General features: G+C 48.6%; 4 protein-coding genes across 4 annotated transcripts; 2 read left to right on the top strand and 2 right to left on the bottom strand.

The window, feature by feature from the left end:
• Nucleotides 1-484: 484 nt before the first annotated feature.
• LOZ57_002877 (uncharacterized protein) lies at nt 485-2405 on the top strand (the record flags this gene model as incomplete). Its single annotated transcript, XM_049251935.1, has 4 exons — nt 485-618; nt 1131-1939; nt 2002-2108; nt 2169-2405. The coding sequence occupies 4 exons, from the start codon at nt 485-487 to the stop codon at nt 2403-2405; spliced, it is 1287 nt and encodes a 428-aa protein (XP_049109253.1).
• A 1401-nt stretch (nt 2406-3806) lies between these two features.
• LOZ57_002876 (uncharacterized protein) lies at nt 3807-10397 on the top strand (the record flags this gene model as incomplete). Its single annotated transcript, XM_049251934.1, has 1 exon — nt 3807-10397. One exon carries the CDS (start codon nt 3807-3809, stop codon nt 10395-10397), a length of 6591 nt encoding a protein of 2196 aa, XP_049109252.1.
• A 1319-nt stretch (nt 10398-11716) lies between these two features.
• On the bottom strand, nt 11717-12934 carry LOZ57_002875 (uncharacterized protein; the record flags this gene model as incomplete). The annotated part of the gene is made up of 1 exon (XM_049251933.1): nt 11717-12934. The coding sequence occupies one exon, from the start codon at nt 12932-12934 to the stop codon at nt 11717-11719; it is 1218 nt and encodes a 405-aa protein (XP_049109251.1).
• A 621-nt stretch (nt 12935-13555) lies between these two features.
• LOZ57_002874 (uncharacterized protein) lies at nt 13556-16417 on the bottom strand (the record flags this gene model as incomplete). Its single annotated transcript, XM_049251932.1, has 1 exon — nt 13556-16417. One exon carries the CDS (start codon nt 16415-16417, stop codon nt 13556-13558), a length of 2862 nt encoding a protein of 953 aa, XP_049109250.1.
• Nucleotides 16418-17161: the final 744 nt, after the last annotated feature.

Genomic DNA, 17161 nt, shown 5'->3' with positions numbered 1-17161 from the left:
TCAGCACCCGTATCATAGTTACGGAATTCGGCTGTAATGCTGTATTAGGTATGTTTGAATACAGACATGCCGCTCTCCGTAGCGTGGTACGGAGTACCAGGTACTCCGTAGTTGCCCCATTCTTAGGCTTCATTCTCTACATAACTACGGAGTACGGAGTACTTCGGCCCTGTCCTTGATCCATCCATCTGCCTCGTTGCGCCAACATCGCGACTGCAGACGTGGCTGATTCAAACGCAGTTGGCCCGAAGCTGCACTTGTTGGAGTGTTGGAACCACGGTCTTGAGCGACATCTCCGCTGCCGCTGACGGCCCACCTGGTCGAAATAGAGTTCTGAATTGCCTTCCGTCTTCTGGTAGCTTCAAGTCGCAGCTCTGCAGCAAGTCGTCTGCTTGAATTTCGTTGGTCGCCCGCACCCTGGCCATAGCACCCTGTGGCGAGGTGGCCCCCGAATCCGATCTTCACGGCCAACAGGCTTGAAGTCATGGCAGAGAGGCCTGTCAAGCGTCTTCGCCAGGAGGTCGGCGAGGATGAGCTTTCGTACAACCACATCTCGGAGACAAACGATACTGGCGAGAGCAGCGACGATTGGCAGCCGCAAACCCCGAGCAATAGTCGGTAAGTTTGTTTTTTCACTCGAGCTCCGGCGCCGTTCTTGTCTTGAAGATTTCTTTTGCCCAATTGCAGTCCCAGCAGTATACAACCTTTGCCTGCAACTGCGCAATCCTAGTTGTTGGTGTGTTGAGGGTGGAAACGCCGCCCGGCAACATGCAAGGATCCGAACAAACCTCTGCTTGATGCCGCTCGGAGGCAAGAGGTAGCATCGGTAGCATGCAATTGCGGTCTTTGTACCAATAAAACACACGGCAGCAGCAATCACCAGATGCTACACATTGGCAAATGCTTCCAGCCTTGCCATCATTTCTATGCAGTGATACGAGAGCATGTTTGTAATTTTAACTGCGCTCCCCATGGCTTGATACCCGCGTCCTTTTGATTGTATACTATCCCACCCTCCATCTCTGCCAATCCTTCTTCTGTTTGAGAGTCGACCCTGATCTTGCTGCCTATCCAAACATGGGCTCTGGTCGCACTCTTCGCTCGCGAGCTGCCCTTACTAACTCTTCAAGTATTGTATCTTCCACGGGAGGGATGCTAAGGCCCCAGAGAGCCAGTGGCGGTTTATCATCTTCTACCGTTACAGTCTCACGCTCGCCTTCAAGCCCTCCCGAAGAAACCAAAAGGTCCATCCGCCTAACCGTGAAAATGCCCTCAAGCAAGCTTCGCGAAGTGACCAGCGCAGACGCACGACCGCACAACATATTCACTGAGCCAGTAGTGATTACCGGCCCAAGAAGTAGCCGGTCCAAGAAAAAGATTGTTGAAGTGGATAGCGACGAGGATGAGGACATTGAATCCCTTTTGGAAGAAGACGAAGAAGACGAGGATGATGAAGATGACGACGAAAACGACGACGCAGAAGCAAGTGAAGATCCTGATGCAGATGCTGAAGGCGACGAAGATCTGGATGCTGAGGGCGAGCCTGACCCTGACGTTGACGCAGAAGGAGACATCGACATGGATGACGCGCCACCCGTTTCGCGCCACCCCCGGCCGAGGCCAGCTGTTACTGTAACGCCAGCAGCTGCCGCCAGAGTCAGAAACGTTGAATCCCGAAATGTTAATATAGAAGAGGATGATGAGGACGAGGAGGAGTTATCTGAGCTGGACTCAGAAGTGGGCGCCGAAAAGGGGGATGACACTATCCTTCCAGAGGCTGGCGATGAAGATGAGGAAGAGGTTGATGAAGAAGACGAAGAAAATGAAGCTGCGACTCCAATGGAAGCAAGCCGGGCAAGCTCTCCTAGTTACTCAAGTAGAAAGACGAAAAGGCAAAGAGAACGCTTGGAACTTGGGGATTTTCTACAGCTACCCATGGGTAAGCCCTTCTCCAGAGAATCAAGATATCAATAGAAGGTTAACACATTTCTTCCTTCCTAGAACCCCAAGTGAAGAAACATCTAACAGCTGAAGAGCACGCCATGCGACGTGCAGAAATGGCAAGACGAAGGAAAAACCTTAGCGAGAAACGTAATGAGGAAGAAAAGGTATGCTTTGAAAACCACATAAGCAAAGAGAAATGTTTACTTTTACTGATAGTTTGCTAGATGGATACGATTAACAAACTACTTAAAAAACAAGCTCCGAAACGTCGAGGCAAAATCAGTGCTGCAGAGACAGCAGGAGATGCTTCCCCACGGGCGCAGGAGGTTGAGGAGTTGATCAAACCAGAACCTACTATGGTACGCTACGTTATGAATTGTGATGGTTGTAGGTTGGGCGTGCCGGAGGAGTGGTTTGGGGCTCCCGCCGGCCAGCTTTTTGAATACCCTACTACAAGTTGAAGCCGCCATAGGCAATTGCAGCTCGTGGTCGAATTATGAAACATTGAACACCTTATTACCGTTAACCTTGTTTAACCAATGTCTTGAATATTGCAATTGCTATATTGATTTGGGGGTTGGCATTGCTAAGCTGAGCCGACAGGCTTGGAGTTACATATGCATTGACAGCAAGGTTGTGCAATGCATGTTGCTTTTAAGGATATAGCCTCACATTTATAGTTCTCGCAATGCGTCACAAAAAGCTAGGACTCGCACAATGAATTAAACCGAACTTTCATTGGATTGAGAAGCTACGGCAATTGGGTGGCCCCTAAGTAAATACTGCATGGAAGCAAAGACATAATGGAGACCCTCACCTTCTACTCCATACTTCAGTCACCAAGAAATAATCAATAATTTCATTTTCTCCACAATGTTAATTGGTTTCATTAGATTAAGAGGTACTCATTGATTTAGTCAACAGATCACTAGCCCTTGTATCTAACCTTCTGTATTTCGTAAGATAGTCACCTCCTGGGACTCAACTTCGGCCAGGATATTGGCTCCTTTCCTAAGGCTCCATAACCACTTTGGTTTGGAGGCCGGAAGTACAAATCAGATCCGTGCAATTATTCTTCGCTCGTTGATTTATTTAGCCTAGGACCGATTGCGACGGGATATTAGATGCCTAGTCAACACATCGCTTGGATTGTTGCAGCATATTTATTCGGAAGATGTCGTGCCCGAGGAGCCATCGCCTGGCGCTGTTTGGTCAATAGCACTATTGCTTTTGGGCACTTGTGTATTTGCGTCTGAATGTGGTGGGGCGTTTTCATTGCTGTGTCAAGTAGCCGGCGTCAGGTTCCCGAACGGTTTGGCATAAAGTCTGGGTGAACGAACTGGGTTTTCAAAAACGCCTTTTGCGCTTCACGTTCCGCATAAGCTGGCTGAAAAACCACGTAACCTGCATTTGTAAGGATGAGCTACCAATGACCTCAAAATACAGCTAATACTTCTAGCATACCGTTCAAAACTCCAAATCCGACGGCCAGGGCCAGAGGAACGAGTCCACGACCGTGGGCCATGATGATAAAAGTACTCTCCAGATAAGCGATGGCCGAGGGCAACTATCGACGCCTCTATGTGGTTATTGTGAATCTCAGATGCAAGGGTCTTGAATGTGTATTACTAAGCAAATTTACCTATAACCGATTACATAAGCTAGTGACCAGTGGCTAGTAATCACTTGGTTAGTGGTTCGTTACCCAATTAAAACGCTTGGATCGTGACATTGAGGCGCGTCCGTATCGACGCGTCTGGCTATCAGCAGCCAATTCCCTCTCTGCCAGTTGCTACAAGCTTCTTTATTTTTTTTTCCCGGTTCTTTGAATATAGGTGACTGGATAGAGGTATGGGCTGCAAATGGAACAATGGCGAGAGCGTGGTTTTGTACCCGACTCTGATGAGGAGGAAGAGTTTGAGCTTCTCGAGTCAAAGCAACCGACCCAGACAATAGAAGGGCCCGTTACAACATGTGCTTCCGTTCCTCCAGACGACGGGAAGCACGCAGATGATGACGATGATGGACTGCGAGGAGCTCCCGAGGAACCTCAAATAGACCGTCTTGTGGCTGTTCTCATTCAGCCTCACCGTCAACCTAGACAATGTGGTCCACAAGAGATTGGTGACTTGGAGGATGACCCGTTGCAGGCAAATGTTAGCCTATGCTCCCGATCAAACAAGGCTACAAATACTCCGAGTATTCCTCAACCCCACGCTGGCGTTCTTTCTTTGGAGGATCCAAGTTCTTCACCAGACGAGCTACAATTCGAGGAGCACATATCCCCCCACGTCCCTGCCACACCGACACGAAAGAGCCCCACAACACCGACCGGCCTTCATCTTGATAGCCCCGATTCATCTCCCTTGACCTCCCCGCCCTCTACGATTTGTTCGCCTTTCTCACCTAGAATCGGTGACCCTCCCCGAAGCCAAAACGCCCAAACTCCCGATTTGCCAAATGCGAACGCGGAAAACATTATTTTTGAAGACATATCAGGTAACGACATTGTACCTGACTTCGCGCAGCATGGAAGGGCCTTAAGGCAACGAAACGCTATTCAACTCCACCCCTATCTCCTGGAAAATGCGCAGTATCAGCGCCTTTTAAAAGCACGAGGTCTGCAGCCTGTTCGGGTTCACACCAATGATCATGCCCCCCAAAAGGAATCAGACGGAAGCCAGATTCAGAGCTATCAAGATGAAAATGTTCCCCCCTCAAGCAGTCCTAACGTGTCCTTCGAGTGCCCTCCCTCTTCTCCTGGAATGACAGGCCAGATTCAATCGAGAGCCTCTCTCTCACCGCCCCCTGTGAATCCCTCTTGCCTCATCGTCAACAGGCATAGTGGAAGAAAGTACACGTCAAAAGTAATCAGGACCTTTGACACCCATAGGAACCTCCTTCGCAATAAACGCCGCAAGATACTGGACGAATCTACGGAAGGCAGCTCGAATTTGACCGGTACTCCCGATAATAAAGCCAACACTGCTGCAAACCCGAATATCAGATCTATTAATGAATCGGATAGCGCAAATATTTTTGATATACCTCTTTCCCCACCACCATCTGGCAGCCTATCCTCCGCTCATTCTAACAATGAGCAGCAAAATACCGCTCAGTCTCGTCTCCCTCGTGATATAACACCTATTGCCATTGTCACTCCTGTTACTGATCCACGTCCAAGGGCAAAAACAATTCAGGAACTGTTAGCTGAGTTTCTCTCCGAACCCGAATCTGATGATTCTAGTGAAATACATGAGCTTCCAGTTAATATCGGTTCATCACCAGAAGCCCCTGAAAGTAGATACTCTCCGGAATTGAGGAGAATGAAAAGGAAGATAAAAGGTGTACTGCCAGCATCGTGGCTGAGACTCGATCTTCAAGATCATGAGAAACGAGCCAAGGAGACCTCAAAAAAAACAGCGGCCTCTTCCCACCGTGAAAAGGAGAATGCCAAAGGTGTAGCTCGAAAAATAGAGAGGGGCAGAACAAGCAGAAGCGATGACAATCCGAACGCATTTTTGATATCTGACGAATCCAGTTCAGACGTTGAACTCGTCCACGCTTTCCGGTCTTCCCACGAAACGGCCACCAAAAAGCCAAATGCTATAGAGCTACTAATGATGGGCCAAGACCAAGATGATGACATTCCGGAAGATAATCGTATTGATTACATGTTCCCACCAAAACCACGGCGTCGTGGAGGTATTGGTGGCCGTGCAGCTGTAGGTCCGAGGAAGCGTAGGAAAGAGAATGATAACGCCGCAATTAGGACTATGCGGCGTTCCAGTCAAGCAACTATTCGGTCACCCAACATCACAAATACTAGACCGCGGACTCAACACAGACCGCCGCAGGTAGCGAGGCTGAGCATACTGGATTTGCCGGCCTTTGAAAAGGGAGGCCCAATAATGCCGCCACAGTTTCTTCGTGTTGCAGCTCGACGTGCCCGGAAACGACGAGATAATGCTCGACAAAGTCCAAATCGCAAATATTTCCGTCTCGATAATAAAAATGACACTGTGGATGTTAATGAAACACTGCGCCAATGGAGAGCTGGCACAATACCTCAAAACACCCCCAACCGTGCGCCCCAGAGCACCAGCCGCCAGGCAATCGCAAATTCGAAAATCACAGGCTATTCTACTCCTATAGAGTCGTGTGATAATAGCAGAGAAAAAGCCCTTGTAGGCGAACCAGCCGAAACCGATGTGGACCTGACGTCCAATCACAGCAACATCACTTCATTAAATTCTAAAAGACCATCAAAGCCCCGATTTAATCAGAGCCGCTTGGCACGACACGGTTTTGTGGTCTCGTCTTTCAAGAGACATGTTCCAAGATCCGCTGAAGTCAATGATAGTCGAGAGACGCCTTCTAAAAAGCAAGCCCCTGGATTATTTCAAAAGACGTTATCTGCACTAAACGCAGACTATAGACGCGTACGCAAGGGCAATCGATTTCCCTTGGAAAGGATCATCTCACTAAAACAAAATGCGGAACACAAGAGTATTGGCCCCATTGTACCACCCGGTATCTCCGGGACCGTCTCCCAAAGACTGCCTACGTCAAATAATCCAGTCAAAAAAGTAAGGAAACCAAAAAAGAGAATACCTCGACATATTGATGCCGATGCTGTTGAGTATCGACAACCACCTCAACATGACTTTGAGCCAGTTCAAGCTCTATCCGTATGGTCCGAAGAAACCAATGAACTTCATTCTCTGAAGGGCCTCAGAACAGCCCAATCGTATACTATTGATTTCGACACCTTCCCCCTACAGATTGGAACTTATTTCCACGAGTCTACGTTCGTTGGGAGTGGCAAATTTTCTCGTTCTTTAAATATTCATATCCGAGACCTTGACGTAGATTGCGGTCATTCTCTGATAGTTTATGATAACCACACCTATCGATGGGGCCCTTGGAATGATACAATTTACTCCGAACTTGAACTCTTACTTGAAAAGGTTTTCCTCGGCCCTACAGGATTTGATACGTCCTCAACTTCGGCTTGTTCCCAAGCCACACATATTTTAGAGTCGATAGTTCTGTTTATCAATCAGAATCTCTCTTTTAGCGACCCTGTTGATAGAAAATTATTTGTCGACAGATGCCTTTCTCTTTTAGTTGAGGGATCCCGTCTAGATATATTTGCGACGCAATGTGCCGATGACATTCTATACCGCCTTCGGGTCGGCATGTATAGTTTAGTACTCGCCAATCAAGTACACCAAGTTGCGTCCCATCAATTGATTGCCCAAATGAAGCTTTCAGAAGTCTACAGGGTGATACAAGATATCTCATCCCAGATTTTTCAAATTGTTTTGAGTGTTCCAGGAATATCTTGCGTCCGTCGTTTTCTCGAGGATAATAAACGGCTCGAAAACCGAGAAACCGGGATTCGTGGGCAGTATCCCTTCATGGAAGCCTACTTGGTAGCCATGCACATCACTCGTGGCCAAAATCTACCAGGGAAAACACTGACTGATAACAGCTTGACAAAGGCTTTTCTGGCATCATTCACTATCAATGAAAGTGCTGTGGATATTCGCAATTTTGAGCAAGCTTGGCACAGTTTATTTTCTATTCTGCCTCTCCAAGAACTCAATGATCTTGGCATATATTGTGTCGGGCTTAGATTTAAAGACTATCATGATAACTGGTCTGTTGTCACACGATTGATATCGAGGATATTAGGTGTTTTCAACGAAAGCCATGCTATCCAGAGCCCCCACTTCACTAGGTATATCAAGGCGTTATTCCACAGATGTTTCCACTTAATTAAAGGATGGGGCTGGCGATCTTGCAAACCGATTCTCGAGATACTTTTTGACCTTTTCGCAGGAAATCAATTCCACAACCTACATCATGAAACCGTGTACGGATCTCCGAAGTTTCTTGATGATCTTGACAGGCCTGTAGTTTTTGAAGTCAATGAATCCAGAGATACCTGTTTTCAAATCTTCCTGAAAATTGCCGGTTTTGGGCTGCGCTCCATGGCTACAATTCAGGAGAAAAAGCAACTTCGAAACATCGCTTGGAGACTATTACCTAACCACGGGCGCGTTTACCCTAAAGAACAGCCCTTACGCCAGGAAGACTTGAATGCGCTCCGAAACCACCACGACCTCCTTTGTACTCTATACTGGGCGGTTCCAGATGACTGCCGGCCGCGACTAGAAACTATCCGGCATTTAGTGCACCCTATGACTTCTCATAAAGAAGCGTGCAGTATCAACTTGCAGTCCTGGTCAAGATTAGTTCGGTTTAAACTGTCGACTAATGAGTGCGACTCGGGTCTTGTGGAATTTGCGAGTTGGCACACTGATTATACTGTGGAAATGTTAAAGCAACATGCACTCGCCCGAACCGAACTAGAGAATGCAAATATTCCAGCGTCCGTCTTCGATCAAAGGTCAATTGAGAATGCGATTGGTAAGAACCAAAGACAAATAGAGTCTCTTATCAATGGTGCTTTAGGTGGTGTGATAGGAGCGTTGGAGGCAGCAAGAACTTTATCTCAAGGCAAGATATTGATAGAACAACTGCCACTGGAAAAGCTCTTTTCTTTGTTTGATCCATCTGTCAAGCGATTGAATAGTGTTGTCTGTCAGATCCTAGATTTATTGAGCGCATACGGCGCCATTGAAACTCGGCAAGCTGAGAAATCGCGAACAGTGGTGGACACGAGCGAGGATAGTCAAGACTATGGTGATTGGACTGGGTTTGACGAAATATGCAGCCAACAGGCGAAAGCCGTAGACCCTGCAATTTCTTATGTCAATACCGATATCCGGCCTACACTTTCACGTTTCATATCACGTATTTTTGGAGAAGAGCTGATACCCGATGACTCTTTACTTGTGAAAACGATACATACATGGATAGATGTCGCTCGTTTGCTTGTCAGGTACCAGATTACCCAATGGAGCAGCTACCTCAGCCCCTACAATGGCGACTCATGGGCATCCCTAAGAATCACCGACCAAACGAGACGGTTCATGCCATATTTCCTCGCTACCCTTATACAAAGTGGACCTGGTGCTTTTACGGAATGCAGAAATCAAATCCTCAATTATTGGATAGAGTCTCTGGCGGAAAGGGGTTCAATGTTAAAATTCCAGCACATACTTTCAACAGCCATCCTTAACGAAGACGTCGAGGATCCTCTGTTGAAAAATTTACCATTTTCAGCAGGCAGAGTTGATGGAAAATACCAAATATCACTAGAAGAGTTCTGTCAAAGAAGAGTATTACTCATATCCTGTCTTCTCTCGAACATGAGGGAGCACCTGACCGAGCTCGAAGAGGGAAATGATGTAGATATGAATATGAGCGGTCAATACTGCGAGATGATTCAAACCCTAATGGCAACAATGCGTCGAAACTACGAAGAGCTCGGAAGCCCCAACGGTCCTCTTCATGGCGCTTATGTTGATTTTGTTCACAAGGTAGTGGAGTTCTTGCAAGAACACTCTCAGGGAATTTGCCAGATAGACGAGTTTTTTCTGGACCCAAGCACATTCCCATTGCCCGCCTCTGACCCCACATATGTGGTTGCTAAAATGAGAAGCTATGGTGTGCGATTGTCCGTTGCCAAGATTGCGAAGCAGCTTGTGATGTTTGTTCAGAATGTGTCGGAAAGAGCTGCGGTAGATGGCCACCAAATGTATCTTGTTGACCAACTGTTTAAAGCGATGGATCACAAGTACAGCGATAAAGACTATCGCCAACCATGTCTGCGCTCGTTTTTCCTGCAATGTGTACTCCCTGTCTATGTGGAGTCAGCGTTTAGCAGCCCTGTCGGTTGGATCCTTGTACGGCCATTACTACAGGCAACTACTCGAGTCTTTATGGATATATTGTTGGACGTAAACACAGCCAACGATCAATACGTCTCCCTTATTGAAGGATCCCTGATGACGTACTTCAACTCTGTTAGCCATGCATTCCGGCTATTAACTGATCACCCAGGTTTGCTTGAAGAACCACCGGTTTTACTTGCCCTCATCTCCCTCCTGGAAACGATTATTGCGTCTCTCGCTGCCATCGACTTCTTCTACCGAATATCCGAACGTGCGGCTCCATTATTACATTATGTGGAATATTTCAAACAATTCCTGTTCTTTGCAGTCACCTCACTTCTCGATCCATCTGCCGCTAGGGAGCCTTGTTTTGTTGATGTCGCTCCAGCCACAATAACTGATACACCCACATTTTTTCACGGCGTTCGAGAGTTCGCTACCAAACAGCTACAGATATGGTTGAAAAATGACTGGTCTCTGCATAACGGACAATATTTTGTGCGCAGAGGAACCCAAAATAAGCGGGTCGATGTCGATCCATCGTGTTTGACCGGAGATTTAGCCAAAACGCAGTTTATGGCGACCGTCGAGGTTTTCTTTGGTGCTATAGATAGACTGTGGACATTTTCATCCACAGCACTATGAATAACGTGGGTACAATTACCCACCACACAAAAGTATTAAGGCATGGGAGCGGGAATATTAAGATAGATACTCTTTACACATAGAAAAGGCACCATAGAAATACTATACAGATTTACCGTGTTTCACTGGTGGTAGAACTGAATTGAAAGCTATTCTTCATCCATGGATCCACCATAAATACTCAAATAAACATTCCGCCGAAAGTCAAACACTTGATTGTTTTGTTGAAATCCCCTCCAGTTCTTTCTCAAGATATTTTTTTCCCTTTTCTAGGGTCAGACTTTACCGCACACTGTTTTTCTACAAGTAGAAATTGTCACCTCTCGATGTGTTCACCGCCGGCCTGCCGCACAAGTTTCTGTTCTGTCTCTTGCCAGCAAGTATTTCGACCTGGCAAACCGGCCTGAAGAGTTCTATCAACACGCCGAGAGACTAAGTGTGTAGTATTGAAGATTGGACAACACTGGCGCACCGCCTACCAAGATCATCCAACCACTCTTTTGGCTTAATAAAGAGGGTAGCGGCTCAAAATACTCAAAGTTCCTCTCCACTGGGATAACGATTGGCCGCTTGAACACTCTTCGAATACAGAGTAAGAATGGCCTGCTGAGACCATATCAACGACTGTACTCCGTACCATTAATATCGTTCTTGTTCCCTTGTTCGAGACCAGAAACGTATTTATAACGTAGTTGCTTGAGAGGCCTAGGACAGGTGGGTTTGTCTGCAAAGGCCAGCCTTGACTAGCTAGATAAATGCAGAGCATAGAGGTCTTACTAATATAACTAGATGTTAGGCCATATACACCTTTTGCTTGGAGTTAAGACGACCGTGGATTGGATTTTGTCTGGGAGCATCTATGGCTGCTCCCAAAGAATGGCCGGCGTTAGCTAGGGGGAGAAAGGGAAATAGAACTCAGGAAGTCGTAAGGGCGGTGACGGGCCTTATAGCCCTTTCACACCAGCTCCTGCCGAGTTGTGGAATGCCAGTTGCATGGGAAGAAGTTAGAGCATAGCAGTGTTATCCAGCGTGCCTTTCATGGCTGGCGGCCCGAAACAAGTCATATTCCCCAGTATAGATTAGTGTATACATATGGATAGTACGGATGTATGTATGTACATGGATATCAAACTCCAGGTACAGCCAAAAAGAAAAAGAACCTTCCAGGTGGTGTTGGTGAGCCGGATTCTCCGGTTCACGGAGTCAAGAGATTACAAAGGAGAACGCAAACTCGTATTCCCTAAATTTCAAAAGCAAAATGGATGATATTGGCCAAAAGGGATGGAGTACAGGTCACTGCAGCCGGCAAACGTAGAGTCTTAGGCTGGTGGGCCTGCAGAAGGGGCACCGCTTTGGCTGGATCCCCGTATATGGAATCGATGTCCAGGATGCATGGTCGCAAAGCCAAGTACTTTTTTTACAGCACCAGTGACATTTGAACCGATTGATCTCCTTCTGCTGCCAGAATCATCTCCGCCAACGGTCGTTGCCACGGCCTTGCTGTTTGATTCTCGGTGCAGTCGGGACCGTCTTTTCCTGACCACGGGCACGTTTTGCGCAAGGGTGGGTTTGGGGGGCCATTGGCCTTCCTTTTTCCAGCCTTGAACAAGTGCGCGTGTCATATGCGAGAGATTGACAGGCACCGCGGGCGTGTTGCCCTCGACGACAAGCTTGTTGTATATGGCAGGGTAGTTCGCCGGCGTGGTGTAGGCACGAAATGGGTTACAGTCAGGCAATATAGGCGGAACGACAGGAACAAGAGGCTCCGGGGAGTCCGCCAGAGGCTCTGTCTGGGGAACGACTATGGTGCTTCTGCTGATAGCATCACCGGGAGGCGCACTGGATTCGCCCGTAGAAGCGGTCGTAGCACTGGGTGCTGAATCGGCGGAGATAACGCGAGAAATGGACTCCAGAGTCTCGAGGTCGCTGGCACCGTTGATGCTGCCTCCGGCGCTTTCATCGCTGCTCGCCCACGGCTTTGAGGCTGTCTGGGCCTCTCGCTGGGCCGATGGCTTTGAAATGACCCTAGCCCCCGTCCAGGCATCGCGTCGATGGGCCCATATTCGAAGCCCGCGGTTCCACTGCATCTCATCCTCAATCAACTTTCGCCGCTTCCTCCGTCGCTCCAGGACGGCTTGTTCGACCGCATCCGGAGAATCGAATCGATACGGATCGCTGGCATCTTGGCCGGCATCTTTCTCCACTTCTTGCTCCGAACCCGAGGTGTCCTCTTCTCGCAACCTCCATTCCAGTACTTCTCGATCTTTGGGTAGGGGCGGCGGGGGTGGTTCTTCGTCTGATGAGCTTGACAAGGGAGACGGAAGAGCTGGGGACCGAGGGGCCGTCTCGTAAGTCCAGTCGTTCCGCACGACCTGAAGCAGGTAGCGCTTCGCCTCCCTAGACGCCTTTTCGCGCGAGTCCTTCGAAGCATCGGCCCCTGCAGCCTCCGGGACGCGCGGCGTTCTCTGCAGCGACGCAAAGAGCGCGGGATGGCGAGGGTGGGACGAGGACTCGGGGCTATGGCGGGGCCGGTCCATTTCCACTAAGACAGGGATTTCGGGCAGCTGAAGAAGAGGGCGTGAACGAGCGTGGGCGGCCCCGAGAACCGGTAGGATTTAAGGGCAGGACTGCAGCCGCATCGAGGAGGAATTGATGCGAGGAAGCAGAGCAAAAAGCACGCAGTGCAACCACAGCGGGCGGGAACCAAAAAAAAAAAAGTAAACTTTGCCAGCCCAGACTTCCGCTGCCTGCGTTTGCCCACTCTGCCGTTCCGCTGGGGCGCCGAGCTGGCCAGAGGGCGATATATAGGGTCGCTGGACGCTATAACGAGGCGCGAGCAGAAGCTCTCCGGCAACCAGCGAGCGGTGATATCACGATGCTCGTGACGTCGGCCGTCGCCGGCCTAGTTAAGTAACTAACTAGCTTTGTTGCTGAGCCTGAGCCCTGCAGTGGCTGTGAATCGGAACCGACAGGCGAGCTCGGTCGAGAGCTGGTCTGGCCACTCGGAACTGCTGGCAGCCTAGAAATACATATCTATCATCTCAGGTATACAATTACATACATTCTATCAGCAGCTTGCACGGCCCACCGAAACCCATGCGCCTCTACCACTGCGATTTTTCCCGTATATAGAAAGACAAACGCCCCGAACCACTTCATTAGTGCCGTACCCGACCCGTGTCTAGAGTGTTCTCCGGCACGCCGGGCGGATGGAACCCCCAGCCGGCCGTCTTCTTTCGCCGCCCTTTCCGATCCCCGTACTTCTCGTCGAACTTCCTGATAGCTGTGAGCGACGACATGTCTTCGCTAATGGACGCGCTAATCTCCTCCATCGCGCGGTCGAAGTGGTGAGGCCGTAATGTACGGCGTTCGGGGTATTGGTACGGCTCCTCGCCCTTGTGGTTGCCTGCAGCATCGTATTCCTCTCGGACGCACGCTAGAGCGGCAGCAACGGACATGTTTTTGAGATCTGAGCCCGAATAGAAGGGAGTTCGGTGGGCAATATCGGCCAGGTCCACAGCATCATCGAGTGCCTCGCCTTTGAGGTGTATCTTGAGGATCGCGTGGCGGTCTTGTTCAGTCGGCAGGTCGACCAGAAGGCGGCGCGGGAGACGCCGTAGAACCGCATCGTCAAGATCAAACGGCCTGTTTGTTGCCACCATTATGAAGGCCGATGTTTCACTCATGCCATCCCATTCTCGCAAGAACTGATTGATGAGCTCGCGATGCGAAGTGCGATTGCTTGCACCCGTTCTTGAGCAGAAGATTGCGTCAGCCTCGTCAATGAAAACGACACAAGGGCTAAGCTTCTTAGCAAGCGTGAAGATTGCCTTGACGTTCTTCTCGCCCTCACCAACAAACATATCGTAGACTTCAGATCCACTGACTTCAAGAACGGTAGCACCACTTTCGCGCGCGACCGCCTTTGCCAGAAGCGTTTTACCCGTTCCCGGCGGGCCATAAAGCAGCAGGCCAGGTATCTTATCAGTGGAAAGAACGCCGTATGTAAAGGCATCTGGACGAACAAGTGAGAGAGACGTCAATGTCTTCAGAGCCTCGACGGTCTCTTTAGGCACATGAACGTCTGCAAAGGTAGTACGTATGCTCTCCGCATCCACAACCCCGTTTAGTAGCTTTTCCTCGTGCGAGTTGCATTTTAAACGAGACTTGTCCAGTCGGGGTTTACTTTGCGCCTGTTTCCCAAGCTTGACAGCGGTATGTTTCTCCCCCATCCACTCGCACTTGACTCGATCGCTTTTCTCGAAAACTTCAATGGCTTGCTGGACATGCCGGAGCTCTAAGTTTTCGGCTCTCTCTACAGAGCCAAGCGTTAGGGTTGCAATCCGATGAACGAGGTCAAATGGCCAATACCCAGCATCCAGACCACACGATCTGATCATCGAGCTCTCCAGAGGCCATTTTTGATGACTGAGGAAACTATGTTCGAGAGTCATAGGCTCCCTTAGCCGCGTTTTGAGCATATTTTGCATATGTCTGATGTTAATGCCTAATATCCGCTCTCTCGAGTCTTCCGCAAATTTTTTCTCTGCATTTTTAGAATCCATAGACGGAGTCACAAAAATTGTCGTTGAGAACCGATCATAGTCTCTTGGTATCAACTTTGGAAACGTTTTTCCCGAGGACCTGTCGATTTCTGAAGACGAGACTGTTCCAATCACAATAATCCTTTGTCCCTTTCGTCTTCTAACTTGGATAGCTTTATGAAGGGAGGTTAGAAAAACGGAACCACCCGCTGTATTTAAAAGGTCGTTGTAATCCTGGATCTGGATTATTAAATCCTTACTAGAGTTTGATTTCTGGTGCTCTTCTCCTGATTGTTCGAGGATGTTCCCCGTAACAGATGTATCTGGTGTTTCTTTGGGTATTGATAGAAGCTTGCTCACAACCCGTAGAGACTCAGAATCCGCCTCGTCTTCCACAGATCTGCCCCCACGTCCTTGTGGGGCAACCATCTTAGCCACCCCGATTGTTGCCTTTCCACCAAACAGACCTTCCAAGATTGACGACCCCAAGGCTCCAGGATCAGAAAGTTTCGAGACAGGTAACGTAAAACTACGTTTCTGTTCTTGTGATTCACTCTCTTCTTCGCCCTCATCCAATTCTTCCGCCTCTTCCTCTGCACCTTGGGACGAAGCTTTTCTCGTAGGGCGATATACTTCATAACCCAACGAAGACATTAGACCTTCGGGTGATCCTTCATCCTTCTCTTGCTGAGCATGGAGTTCGGCAATATCTTGTGCATCTAGAGTAATCATGTGAGCCCCGAAACTGGCGGCAGCTTTTTTCACCACGGCATCAAGAAAAAGTATTCCACCATCTCCAGGATACTGGAGAACTAAATGCACCTTCCTCGCGGACGGGTCATCCGCATAATGAGGGGCAGGGAGAGTCATTCCCGCTTGAATCGCAGTGCGGATCTCATTCCAGACCTCCTCGCTTATCATATAGCGATATTCCGGTGTCGAGCCATTAGGCGGCTTTCCGTCGCCCGCACCACCTCCTTCACCCCCCTGTGTAACTTCTTGAATATCATCCGCGCCTTGTTTCGACTGGCCGATACCTACAATATGAGGTAGTGCTTGAAGTGCTTCCAAGGACGAGTTCGAAAGAATGATATTACGCTTTTGAAACCATGATGGTATAACGGCCGGAGCAGATCTTTCCGGAGATATCTTGTTTCTCATAGATCGTCGCAATGCAGAACCATAAGGGCGGCTATCCCGTCTTGAATCCGCCTTTGTACTTCCAGACCGAACCTGTGGCTCTGTCAGCCCAGCCGGAGCGGCATGCTGGGTGTCTGTGGTTGTATTGGGTTCTGGGGCGCTTCTCGAAACGTTATCCTCGGTGGCCGAACTAGGGAGGCCATGGGGCTCTCCATGAGATATTCTCAGTGATTGCGAGGTCTGAAACTCACGGATGAGCCTGGAACAAGGGTGGCAGAAGCTAGCTCTCAATCGGCGTTGATGGATCTGGCGCAATGAGAGCCGCACGCTTTGCATGGTGCAGCCAGGGCAGAAAAAAAGTTCTACCACTGGAGTAGAGATATATTGCTTGGTAAACACCGGGAAGACACATGTGCATTTGCTTTTGAATAGAACTCCGCCTTTTGATGGTTAGAATACTGTTTTCGCCTTCATACGGATGAAATATATTGCTTAGATAATCGAGTATGGGGCCTCTTCGGATATTAGTTAATACGGCGAATTTTACCGCAAACAGTACGGAGTACTTCAAAAGAGAAAAATACACAAAATGAGTTGGATTAAGAAAGTTTCAATTTATTTCCTATTCTAAATGCTTAAAATTATATCTGTAGTTTGAGCAGGTAGATATCCACCAAGCCCCAAGTCGAAATCTTGGGGCATGGGTTACAAGGTCTCGCGTAAATAATTTGATGAGCGAAGATATCCCAATCGCTATCCCTCCACTTTTAGAAGATATACTTCTTGGATAGGGGTCCGCATCGCAAGGAAAATTTTGTTTGCCTGAATTTTCTATGTATCATCAGCACTGTACGTAGATATCGACGAGGATAAATCAACGAGAGAATATGAAAAATCAGACATCCAAGGTAGGACATTCCGCTCAACGACACGTCGACTTATTAGGTTCATGCGACGGCTAGCGTGGAAACTGCGAATAAGGAAAAGGTTTCATCATAGAATAACAGGCACAAGTTAATAAGAAAAGGAATAACCTACGTTTACCTATTGTTACCCACAGGAGAGTGACATCTTGCCCAC

This window comes from Ophidiomyces ophidiicola (assembly GCF_022830035.1).
Source record: "Ophidiomyces ophidiicola strain CBS 122913 chromosome Unknown scaffold_8, whole genome shotgun sequence".
In the NCBI taxonomy this organism is placed as follows: Eukaryota; Fungi; Ascomycota; class Eurotiomycetes; order Onygenales; family Onygenaceae; genus Ophidiomyces; species Ophidiomyces ophidiicola.
The sequence above is the reverse complement of the archived record's forward strand: the minus strand, read 5'-3'. Positions and strand labels throughout refer to the sequence as shown.